General features: G+C 46.9%; 1 protein-coding gene across 3 annotated transcripts in view; it reads right to left on the bottom strand.

Moving 5' to 3' along the window:
• Positions 1 to 6130, bottom strand: part of Ppp2r1b (protein phosphatase 2 scaffold subunit Abeta) — a 34958-nt gene extending 28828 nt beyond the window's left edge. For all 3 annotated transcript variants that reach the window (XM_038323470.1, XM_038323471.1, XM_038323469.2), the window contains exons 1-5: positions 5973 to 6130; positions 5145 to 5235; positions 4637 to 4737; positions 1599 to 1831; positions 842 to 989 (exon numbers count right to left, since the gene is read on the bottom strand). In XM_038323470.1, coding sequence (XP_038179398.1) covers positions 842 to 989; positions 1599 to 1831; positions 4637 to 4737; positions 5145 to 5235; positions 5973 to 6086 — 687 coding nt within the window. In that variant the 5' untranslated portion in view covers positions 6087 to 6130. The remainder of the gene's footprint in view (positions 1 to 841; positions 990 to 1598; positions 1832 to 4636; positions 4738 to 5144; positions 5236 to 5972) is intronic.
• Positions 6131 to 12302: the final 6172 nt, after the last annotated feature.

Here is a 12302-nt window from a genome sequence, read left to right as displayed (position 1 = left end):
TGAGAGTGTGGGTACATGCACACTACAGCACATATGTGGAGGTCAGAGGGCAACTTAAGGGATCTGGTTATCTTCCACTTTTCTGTGGCAGGGTCTCTCTTGTTTCTGCTTGCTGCACTGTGCACCCTAGGCTGGTTGGCCCATGATTTTCAGGGTGATTCTCCTGTCTCTGCCTCCTATCTCACAACAGGAGTGCTGAGATTGCAGATGCATGCCACGACATCCAGCTTTGCATGGGTTCTGGAGACCATGGGCAACTATCACCTTCACAGGTTGAGCCACCTCTCCAGCCCTGGTTTATGCTGTATTAGGTATTGCAAGTAGTCTAAAAGTGACTGGGACAAGAGGATGTGTACAAGCTGGAAATGTGCACAACGTGTACACCATTTACATGTGGAAACCAGCTCTACAGATGCCCCTGCAACCATCCCCACTGCCCATACTGAGAAACAGCTGGATTAACTAATTTAGGGGTTTCCTGACTTTTATCGTTTCTACACCAAGAAACCAGACCCTTGAGTCTAAAATTGCTATTGTGTGCAGTAAGAGCATACACTAGTGCAGAAATTACCAAAGTCTCCATATCACAATACAGTCCACAAACCTGAAAGATACTCTTCCCTGGGCTTCCTAGTTACCAAACCCAGTTCTTCTCTAACTCCTCCTAACAACCACTAAAGAAAGTGGAGCCTAGTTAAGAAAGACACATAGGAGCATTAGGATAAACACCAGGCCAGAACTGAGTTTTAACTTAGCAAAAGGACCCTACATTAGAGTCAAAACTCCCCAATAATTACTAAAGAGCATATCTGTATCTCCTAAATCTAAAGCCTAAAGTTACCTGTTCATCTGAAGCTAGATTCGTGAACAATGGAACAATTTCAGTTTTCACACTGTCTAATTCCAAAACTTTTGCAAATTCACCCAATTTGGAAGCAGCAGCACGTCGCACCATTGGTGTGTCATCTGAGCACAGGGAACGGAAGTGCCTGCAGCATGAAATAAGGTATTTCCTGTCAAACACTTGGTTAAACATGCCTCAAAACCAGGAGATGGCCATTTAGAATCTTTCCCTTATAAACATTAATGATTAGGTTTCTACTTTTAGGTGAAAAGAAAGGACCAGGAAAATAGCTCAGTCAGGAAAGTGCCTGCCTCCCAAATGTGACACCCACTCAAGAGTCCCCAGGACCTACGGAAATAGCTGCTAGCCGCACACAGTGGCAGTGCCTATAACCTCAGAGATGGTAAGATGGGAGGCAGAAATGGGAGGACCCCAGAAAGCTCACAGGTCCGGTAGGCTAGTCTGTGGTGAAGTTCCAGCCAATGGGAAACCTTGTCTCAAAGAAAAGGAGGAAGGTACCTGAGGACCAACACCAGAGTGCCATATGAAACACACACACCCATACTCACACGCGCACCCAGACACACACACACATACACATTCTCATACAAAAAAGCCATCAGTATATGCAACTACATGAGAAAGAACCACCAATCCTGGCAGCCCAGTAAGAAGCGCTGAGGGCAGCAAAGCACTCTGTAAACTCTAGCTGTGAATCCCCAATAATCCCAAACGCTAAAAAATAGTCTCTTACTGTCGAATTTCTGCCTTGACAGCATTTGAAGCTCTGGGATAGCAAACGCTGAACAAACCACACGCAGATGTGCGAGAGGTGAACCAATCCCCACTTGCCAGGCGTTTCACCAGAGGTACAAAATGAGCTTCGAGAGCAACAGGCGTATGCTCCTGAGATATCTGCCTCAGGGACTCCACAGCCTTGTCTCGAACGACAGTCTCCTCCACAGTAGCCAAGCTTTCCAAAGGAGGCTGCGGAGATCGAAAACGAAAAGCAGAGATGACAACTTATTAAATCAGGTTAGCCACAGATTGACACCTTTTATGTGACTGAAGGGAAACGGCACGTGTAACCAGAATGTCAGCTACATCAGACCAAATGGTGACTTTCAGTTCACACAGTGGTAACATATGGTGTGGCCAACCTGAAGACACGACTTCTGTGGAAAAGCCAAGATCGCGTGTCCCAGATGGCAATCCCCAGATGGTGTCTACAAATGACACTCTGGAAGAGACTTGACACAGTATCACTATTGTTGGGAGAGGACATTTAAATGATGTGCAGCCACATTCAGACTTAAGAACAAGTCCAAATCTAGGGCCAACTGTAGGTGCCACACTGCATGGTAATTTCTGGCCAGGCTCCCTAGTTCGTATCCTTTTGTGCACTATCCTACCATTCTTAGAGGTGCAAGCAATCTATTGATGAGCGCTCGGTAGCATCAATTCATGCAACCAATAAAAAGCTGAGTCAACACCAGGTTTTTTTTTTTTTTCAAAATAAATTCAGGATCTTTCCAAGAGCCATATAGAAGTTTCAGATAGATCAAGCAAATATTAAATGCAGGGACAGGGAGGTCCTGCAGCTACAGAGACATAAAAGACAGGAGAGGTTCAAGGTCTGGCACTTGTCAGTAACTGAATGTGGCAGCCTGGTAGAGGTGGAGATGGGCTGTTTCTCTGAACCTCTAGCTCATTATCTCAATTTGCATTTGATCCCAGTAAATTCAGCTTAAGGCACAGCTGCAGAAACTAGAACAAAACTCCATAGCAGAACTGACCAAGAGTGAAGGTCAGAACTTAAGGGAAGAAGTGTGCCTGCTTGATATGGTTCAAAAAGGTAGACAGCTCTGCTCTCTCCTAGACAGGATATCCGAGGCCCACTGAAAAGATACTGCTTCTTACTAGTCGGTCTAGATCTGTCCTCCGTCTACGGCAAAACCCTCTCACTTCTACAGGAGAAGGCCAAACTCCAGAGAATGGCTTCTTTAAACTCTGCCCACTGATGACCACTTCTGCTTACTTTCACTCCAGTTTTTTATACACTACCAGCTTTGAACCCAGAGTGCCACAGTTGTAACCCTATGACACCCGTTCTTTCCACAGTGAATACTGTTATGCTGTAGCCCTAGGTTCCAGAAGGAATAAGCGCACAGGAAGCCTCACTCTGAAGGAGTCTACAACCAATGGTGGAATCAGAGGAGAACAGGCTGTAGGGCAAGGGGGTGATCATGAGGCTACTTCAATGGTGGTCAGGAAAAGCCTCTCATACAAAATGCAGTTGTCTGACTTACAAGGAGTCAGCTGTAGGAAACTCTAAATAGCATCTCTCTAGAGGTAACACCTACAGACAATGTCTTAAGGCAATATGAGCTGGGTTTACAGAGAACAGAAAGACCAATGTGTGTGTAATGAATTATCAAGAGGAACACGGTGTACATATTATGAGTTTTTTCACTACTGTGAACCAAAATAGCTAACAGAAACAAAGGATTTAATCTGGTTCACAGTTTCAAAGATTCATTTCATGGTTGCCTGACCCCATGAGCCTCAGCAGAACAACATGGTAGTTACAAAGAGGGGCAGAAGAGCTTCTCTGCCTTACTACAAAGAAGCAGAGAGTCCAAGGACAGAAGCAAGACACCCTCCAGAAGCTGCCCCCAGCATCCTACATCCTACAGCTATTCTCACCTCCTAAGGCCTCCAGAACCTCCCAAAATAGCGCCACTAGCTGGGGACCAAGTGCTCAGCACACAAGTGGGCTTCTAAGACTGATTGGGATAGATAAAAAGTCTACAGTCTACAGGACTCAGATGTGAGGAAGAAGGAAAGGGAGAACTTAAGAAAGCCTTCTAGCCCGGTGGTGGTGGCACACGCCTTTAATCCCAGCACTCGGGAGGCAGAGGCAGGCGTATCTCCGTGAATTCGAGGCCAGCCTGGTCTACAAAAGCTAGTTCCAGGACAGGCTCTAAAGCTACAGAGAAACCCTGTCTCAAAAAAAAAAAAAAAAAAAAAGAAAGAAAGAAAGCAGCTCAGTGAATGAGAACTTACCCAGTATGCAAAGGTCCTGGCTTCAATCTCTAGCACCACTAAAAACAACAGCTATCTTCTAGGTTGGACTTGTATAACTGGGTAGCTGGAGACACAACTAAAGAGAGGCAGATTCTGAGGGGGAAATGACAGCCATTTCTAACTCTACAAGTCTCCACTTATCTAACATCCATCTACGTCTGGAGTTCTAAAGAATAGTTCATACTATAGCCAGAAACCATGGCGGCCAGTATCATATATACAATGTTTAAAAGCCCTACAACAGCCAGTCCCGCCTTGTCCAGGTGGTCCATTTCTAGTCATCCTTTAAGGCCAGGCTCATTCATCTGCATGGTTGTGCACACCTTTAATCTCAGTCCTCCAGAAGCAGAGGCAGGAGGATCTCTATGAGTTTGAAGCCAGCCTGGTCTTTATAGAATTTCAAGCCAGTCAAGGAGACATAGCAAGACCTTGTCTCAAAAATACAAACAAAAGAAAAAAGGACAGCTAAATCAAGTTCCCTTCCTCCCCATCTCTAGCAAGTCTTCAGCAGCAGACACAAGTTCTTGGATTCAGCTCATACAAGTAAGAGCTGAAGTGCCTACATTATTCATTCATCAACATAATTACCACCTGCCCATAAAAAGAACTGCATGAAAATGCTGCTGAATGTCTATCGCCAGGCAGTAAAGACACGGTTGAGTCAACAGAGCTCCAAAGGGAGGGTAGGCATAGATAAGAACTCACCAGCAGACAGTGGGCAAAGTCAGGACCTCCGACCAAACCAGTGAAATTTCCCAGCTGCTCAGCAAGAGCCAACAGCACCTCATCTTCGTCATAAATTGTATCTGGAGATAACAACAGTTGGTTAGAACATAGGGACAAGTGCCACTGAGCTGGTACCCACACAGCTGCTGCAACTACCCTCCTGATGTGGGAGAGTCTTCTGTTTGTGTTGATTTCATTCGTTAATAAAGAAACTAAAAGCATTTTCTTCCTTGTGCAAATCAGAAGTCTTCCGGGATGTTTCACAGAATTATTAAGAAATTCACATCCCACATCAATTACCTTCCCATTAGCTACCCGGATTGTTTGCGTTTGTCTGGCCTAACATTTCTATACACCTTGCAGAAAGCGCCTGCTCCATCTAGTACTTATTTCTACAGTAGGTAACAAACTAAAAAAAAAAAAAAAAATTTTAAAGTAGTTTGAAAGCCAATGGAAAATGGAACGTGTTTCTTTAATGGACACATACCTGTAAGGAAAGGCAGCAGTTCAGTTCTAGTCCTTTCCACCCCGAGGGCTAGAGCAATAGTCGATAACTTCTTAATACTGTTGAGCCGGAGCTTTAAAAATAAAGTAATAAAGTGGGAAGAACAGCAACAAAGAAAAGAGATGGTTGCAACTCAGGTCAAGAAAAGCTAACAGGTGGGACACTGGCATACAGTATATAACGAAGATGAGCCTTTCGCTTAGACCTTATTCCTAAAAAGAACTCAAGGACCGTTTAACACGTCATTAGCCAGAGGCTTTCCCAGGGAGGGCACTGAAGGGCCGGCAAAGAAATGAATGAATGAAAACACGGGGCAGTGGGAGATTCTTTAAAGAAAGAACTCCGGACGGAAAGAAGCAGGTGAAACGGTTAAACACAACTCCTCCCTTTTCAGAGAAAAGTTCCATCACATCTGAGTTAATCAGCTGGGGCGCTCTTCCCACCCAACTAGCCTGGCCAGTTTGCCGGCAGAGCCAGACACTCGCAGCACTTCAAAGGGACCCTGGCCGCCGGGCCGCTCCTCCGCTCCCGGGCGGTCCCGCAACCCACCGGGGCTCGCCCACCCGAGGCGGGAACTGGTTCCCCCACCCACTGCCGGAGCGGAGGGGCGCCACCGCCCCGGAGGCTCGAGGTAGGGCTGCTGAGAGTTGAGGCGGACCACCGCGGAGCCGCCGCCGCCCCCGGTCCCGAACGAATGCCGACTATGATTCTGCCGACCCCGGAGCCGCCCCCACGGCTGAGCCGGCCTTCCCGCTTCCCTACCATGTGCGCCTCCGCGCTCGCCTCGGCTCCCCAGCCCCAGTCTAGTACCTGCACATCCTCATTGCGGAGCTCGTCGATTAAAACCGCGATCGGATAGAGCGAATCATCTCCATCTCCGCCCGCTGCGCCCGGACCGGCCCCAGGCCCCGCCGCGCCCGCCATGTTCTTCCTCCTCTGACTAGTCGCCGCCGTACGCCCTGCGCCCCGGCCACGCCCCGCGCTCCGGCCACGCCCCACGCCCAGGCCACGCCCCGTGCCCAGGCAGGCGGGGCTAAATCCAATCCGCCCGCTATGGGGAAGCGAAGGAACCGAGTGTTTAGCCTGCGCGCGGAGGCTCCGGCCTGACCTGCAGTGCCTGAACTGGGGATCTGGACTCCAGTAGAAGGGCGGGCTGAGAAAACCAATGGAACCCTTGCATCCTTTCCCCAGCCGAAAGAAACATGGGCAGGGATTCATTCTCTGCTCGCTGTGCTCTGAAGGAGAGGGGCCTTCTTGAGTGATAGGTGCCGAACCTCGGTAGCCAAAGACGGTACTCTAGGCCAGGAGGAAGAAGCTTTAGCACCTCCCCCAGACTCCAGGCTGGCCTGGAGCCACTGGGTCTCAACCCTAATTTCCCCCTGGGCAAGAAGCCTCCGCACAACCCCTCCACCTCTTCCGCTGGCCTGTTTGCCAAAATCGTGGCTGGCTCCTGCTCCTTAAGACAAATAATGAGTGCGGTGAGAGAAAATGAACAGTGCTGTCCAAACTCCCCAGTCAATATTTTTTCCACGCAAGCTGTTCAAAACATGCTGCTCTCTTGTTTTTGTGTTTCTTTTCAGTGTGGTGCTGGAATGGCGCCTTCTGTTGTGTTGTCTTCCTTCTTTTTCAACCGCTCTCTAGCAAGAAGCAGAAGCACCAAGCATAACTAGGCCCAGTTTTAATCTCCCCAGTTCGGTGGGGTGGGAACTGGCCTCCCTAGACCTTTAAAAGTCCTCCTAGAGGAGAACTCAATGGGAAGTTTTCACTTGCAGGAAGGAACTTGAATGCGCCGTCTTTTTGCGTTTTAGACTGAGATGTAAGCGACTTACAGCTGGTTCTGTCTACCACAGTTTCTCAAGTGACACTGTTCTGCGCTTTCATGAAATTGTCAAGTTATTAATAAATGCAATTTAGGAGGTAAGTTTTCTTTTCCTTTTAAAACATGGGACTCTTTAACAGGAAACAGGAGATGGTTAGCAGTCAAAGCTCGAAAACCAACAGACTTTAGCAGTTTGGATTTTTATTTTGTTTTGTTTTGTTTCAAATTGGGCCCACAAATGTTTGCTTGAAGGCTTTTGTTTTATGTTTATTTTGATAATTTTTAGAATCACGTAAGGCACAGTCTGGACTGGTGGGGTGACTACTTTGTTTTTTTAAATTACAAAGTGTGTGTGTGTGTGTGTGTGTGCACATGTAAGCCACTGAACAAGTATGGTCAGAGGACAACTTGCAGAGCGGGTTATCTCCTTTTACCACCTGGGTCCAGTAGCCGAACTCAGGCTGTCCGAGTTGGTGGTGCACACCTTCACCCACTGAGCCTTCCAGCTGGCCCCGGTGCGACTTTGACCAGCCCTGCCACAGGATTGCAGCCGCACACCCACTGGCTTCAGTTTCCGCACAGCTTTTGTTGTGCTGGGCTCATAAGAAATGAACAGAGGGGGATTTTAAGTGAAAAATATGTTTTTAGTGTACAAAATGAAAGCCAGAGGGCATCATGCAATGACACCGTCTCAGTGATTCTAACAGTGATAAGAAAATGAAGAAACTGGGGGCCTATTGTGGTGAGGCCTAAAGCAGCCCAGCTCACAAAGGGTGGCTTACTTTTCGTAAAAGATACATTTGTCATACTGAACTGCAAAAATATTAACATTATCTTTTAATAGTATTGGTCTTGTGGTTTTATTTGTATTTAACTTGTAAAGTTGGTTTTGTAGATTGATAAAGGCTGTAATTTTAAAAGAACATATTATTGATTTGTATTTGAAATTTTAAGTAACATTTAATAATTTGATGGAGTTTGCAGGATTTTTGTTTATTCTTTTCTCCTTAAAAGTAGATCCAAAGCTGGCTATGGTGACACATCCCAGCACGAGAGAGGCAGAAGCAGGCAGATCTCTGTGAGTTCAAGGACAGCCAAGGCTACACACACACACACACACACACACACACACACAAACCTGTTGGGGGGGGACAACACTGACTAAATAAATAAAGAAAATTTAAAAATAAAAGTGGATCCATGCCATGCTTAAGGGTATATACCTTTAATCCCAGCACTAGGAAGATAGAGGTAGAGGGATCTTTGTGAGTTTGAAGCCAGCCTGGTCTAAATAGTGAGCTCCTGGTCAGCCGAAGCTACATAGTGAGACCCCGTGTCCCTCCCCCAGAAAAAAGTGCACCCAGGTACATGCTCATAATCCAATGGATAGGAATCAGAGGTGGGGATACATAGTTTTAGGCCAGCCAGGGTTCACAGAGAGACCTCGATGGATCCAGCCTGGCATGGGAAGCTCAAGCCGGTTTTCCTACCTGTGCTTGCCCATTGCGCAAGGAGGCGCTACTCCATCCCTAACACCCAGCCAAAGAAACAGGGCTAAACTGAGAAGTTCGGACTTGGTATTTTACCAGGAAGAGGATCAGAAGAGTTCCTACGACCTGGAAGCAAGCATTTCTATCCCCTGATCTAAAATGTGTTCAGAAATGACAAAAGAGGCAAGCACAGAGGGGGAGCAGACCGTCATTCCCACACTTTGATAGGCTAATAAAATCGGCGCGCAGGCCTTAAGCTCCTCTGCTTCAGCGTCAGATGTGATCTGCTCAACCAGGCACCATCAGGTGGAGGCCTAAGGAATAACTATCATTAGAGATGAAATCACAAGCTGAGGAAATAGAACCCAGAAAATTGCCTGCTTTGAGAGTCATCGAGGCCAGACTTCAATCCCCACCTGTGTCTCTGACTCAGGCAACCCACATACCTCTCCCCAAGCCTAGGTCACAGGCTCCACCCCCTCCCCTGTAAAACGGAGCTAACCACCTGGTTCCTACTCCAATAACTGTGAGGCTCCAAGAACAAAGCAGGCAATAAACGCAGAGATGCCAATAAACCCTTCAGGAAAGAACGCATGAAAATGGGCCACAGCCGGGAGAAGCTGCTTCCGAAAGGGGGCCAGGTTCAAAGACAGTTTTTGAGGAAATAAGATCTACTGACCGTGCAAGGGTTTTGTCATAAATGTAGATTCCTGGGCCTGTGGATAGAATGTGTGCTTTATAGGCTCAAGGCTTTTGCTTCAATATACAGGATAAAAAATGAAAAGTTAGCTAGGGAGACAGTTCAGTAGGAAGAGGGCTCGCTACATAAACTCCTGAGTTCAGACCATCATTGAAAAGGCTGGATGTAGCAATAACATCTGTAGCCCTGTGATAGGGAGAGATGGGGGCCCTTGGGGCTCACTGCCTGACAGCCCAGCCCTGAGCTGAGTGAGAGATGCTGCCCGTCTTAAGGGAATAAGTGCTGGAGAATGACTAAGAAGGATACCCTTTCATATGCCCCTGCACACACACACACACACACACACACACACGCATGCTGCACGCACACATGCATGTACACATGCATGCAAAGCACACGTACGCTTTTTTAAAAGAATTTAATTTAATACATCCCAGTTCTTAGGAGGCAGAGGGAATTTGATGTCTGTGAGTTCCAGGACAGCAAGGGCTATATAGTAACACCTGGTCGCAAATAAATAAATATAATTTTAAAATCTTTTTACTACAAATTCCAGGCCTCTCCCTCAGACTTGCTGAGTTAGAATCTTTAAAACTGGAGCCGGACATCTTACAGGGCTCTCCAGCCCAGCGACTCTAGTGTGATTGATGGTTGAAACTCACTAAAAGGTTTATCTGGAAAGACAATTAATTACCAGGTCCAGCAACAGGCACCAACTAAGAAAGAATCTACAATCTTTGGAGGCCACCTCTGTCCAGGAAAAACAATGCTAACTGCTTATCAATAAGCAATTCTGTCCCTTCTGGCTATGGGTTTTGCATGATTAGAAAGATAATCCCTCTGCTGCTGATTCCTGGCAGTCAGCCACGCCCTACCAATCCAGCCTGTGGTACTGAACCACTTTTGTACCCCACTCTCCTTCCCAAGGCTGCCTCTACCCTTCCCTCCACTTCCCACACACACCACAAGAAACTAATGACCAGGGAGCCCAGATGCAACAGCTGAGCCTAGTCTGAGGATGGAAGGCAGCTCGGAAATGAGACTGTCTCAGCACAAAGCCAGAGCTCTCCTGCCCACACAACAGTTTGCTCAATCAGTGTGAACGAGAGAAGGCAAGGCTAGACTTGCCCAGGTCCTGCACAATAACACAAGGCTATGATCGCACAGCTTGGCGGAATCAACAGCCACCATAGCTCTCTGTGCCGCACGGAAAAGGACCAAATCTGAACAACACTGTCACCCTCAATGGGCTCTTTGCCTCTTCCTCATGGACACAGAGGTTTACAAACAGGCAGAGTGGCAAAAGTGGGTCCCCTCCAGTCACTGGAGAAAAGGCTAGAACAGAGGGAGACCTGTAGGTTAAAGCACTCTGGCCCACTAACAACACCAGCAAGAGAGGAATGAGGGCTTGGCTGTAGGACATACCCCAGTGCCGAAATCCAACGATGCTCAAGGCGCAATGCTCAAGGCGCTTCCATAAAATGGTTTGGTACCTGTGTCCAGTCTGCACTCAGACATGAGTTTTTAACCATCTTCCAGATCATTTCACCTGTTACAGTCGACGCTGTATCAACTGAATATTAGGACATAATGAAAAGGAAATATGTCTGCTCATAGTAAACTTTCGTTTGGATCTAGGGATGCGGGACCTATGAATAAAAGATCTGCATCTTCATTTAGCAGGACGATCCTGTAAACTGACTCCCGGGTCCATGTTTAATTCATTCCAGTGTAACAGTCGCCCTGGTGGCACTCGTGACATCTTAAATTCATATTCAAACACTGCCTCATTCTAAGGAACGCAAATGTTTTCTTCCCGGTTTCATATATCAATCTTTTCGCTGTCTTTCCCTCTCTTTTCTTTGGGTCAGATTTCTTCCCCACCCTCTTCTATGGATGGCAATACTCCAACAGTGAGAGGCAGCGTTAGTGAGGTCACACAGCAGTGAAGTGAATGCAGTCCTCACAAGCATGACAACTGCTATTCCCTCCCTCGTCCCCTCAGCAGCTAGGGTAAAACATTACCTGTGTTCTTGTAAGAGCAAATCAAAGAACCGGTCTAACCAGGTCTGGTTTAGTATACTACAAATGACCATTGGGAGGACATTGGGGAGTCAGGGACACTATGTGGAGCTACATAGGCAAACAGGTGGGTCTCAGTGTGACATTTAGAAGAGAATCTTAGAAACTTTCCTGATCCTTCCTATTTCTATTGTCTTGGGCTTTTCTATATTTTCATCTTCACTGCCTGTGATGGCCAAATACAGTACAGTGCACGTGTTTGGTACCTGTGTCCAGTCTGCACTCAGACATGAGTTTTTAACCATCTCCAGATCATTTCACCTGTTACAGTCGACTCTGTAACAACTGAATATTAGGACATAATGAAAAGGAAATATGTCTTTTCCTGTGGGCTGCAGTGCCATTTCTACCAGCTGCCAGCTGCGTGACACAGGGCAAACAACTTCTTCTCTATGAATCTTGGTTTGTGTACCTATAGCCTGCCTGGCTTCTTTGTGTGGCTGTTCAGAAAATTAAATTCATATAATGCTTAGAGCTGACTATGGTAGCATGCACCTACAAACCCAGCACTCGGGGGTCTCTCCAGGAAGATCAAGGATTCCAGCTAATCCAGGCTACATGTCTTAAGAAAAATCAAGCCAGTGTGGTGGCATTCAAGAGGAAGAGGCAAGTGGGTTCCTTTCTTTCTTTCTTTCTTTCTTTCTTTCTTTCTTTCTTTCTTTTTTTCTTTTTTTTTTTTTTTTTTTTTTTTTTTTTTTTTTTTCGAGACAGGGTTTCTCTGTAGCTTTTTTTAGAGCCTGTCCTGGAACTAGCTCTTGTAGACCAGGCTGGCCTCGAACTCACAGAGATCCGCCTGCCTCTGCCTCCCGAGTGCTGGGATTAAAGGCGTGCGCCACCACCGCCCGGCTTTTTTTGGTTTTTTGAGACAGGGTTTCTCTGTGTAATTTTTGAGCCTGTCCTGAAACTACCTCTTGTAGACCAGGCTGGCCTCGAACTCACAGAGATCCGCCTGCCTCTGCCTCCTGAGTGCTGGGATTAAAGGCGTGTACCACCACCGCCCGGCTGAGGCAGGTGGATTTCTGTTAGTCTGAAACCAGTCAGTGCTACAT

This window comes from Arvicola amphibius, chromosome 3, assembly GCF_903992535.2.
Source record: "Arvicola amphibius chromosome 3, mArvAmp1.2, whole genome shotgun sequence".
NCBI lineage: Eukaryota > Metazoa > Chordata > Mammalia > Rodentia > Cricetidae > Arvicola > Arvicola amphibius.
This window is presented reverse-complemented; position numbering and strand designations above follow the sequence as displayed.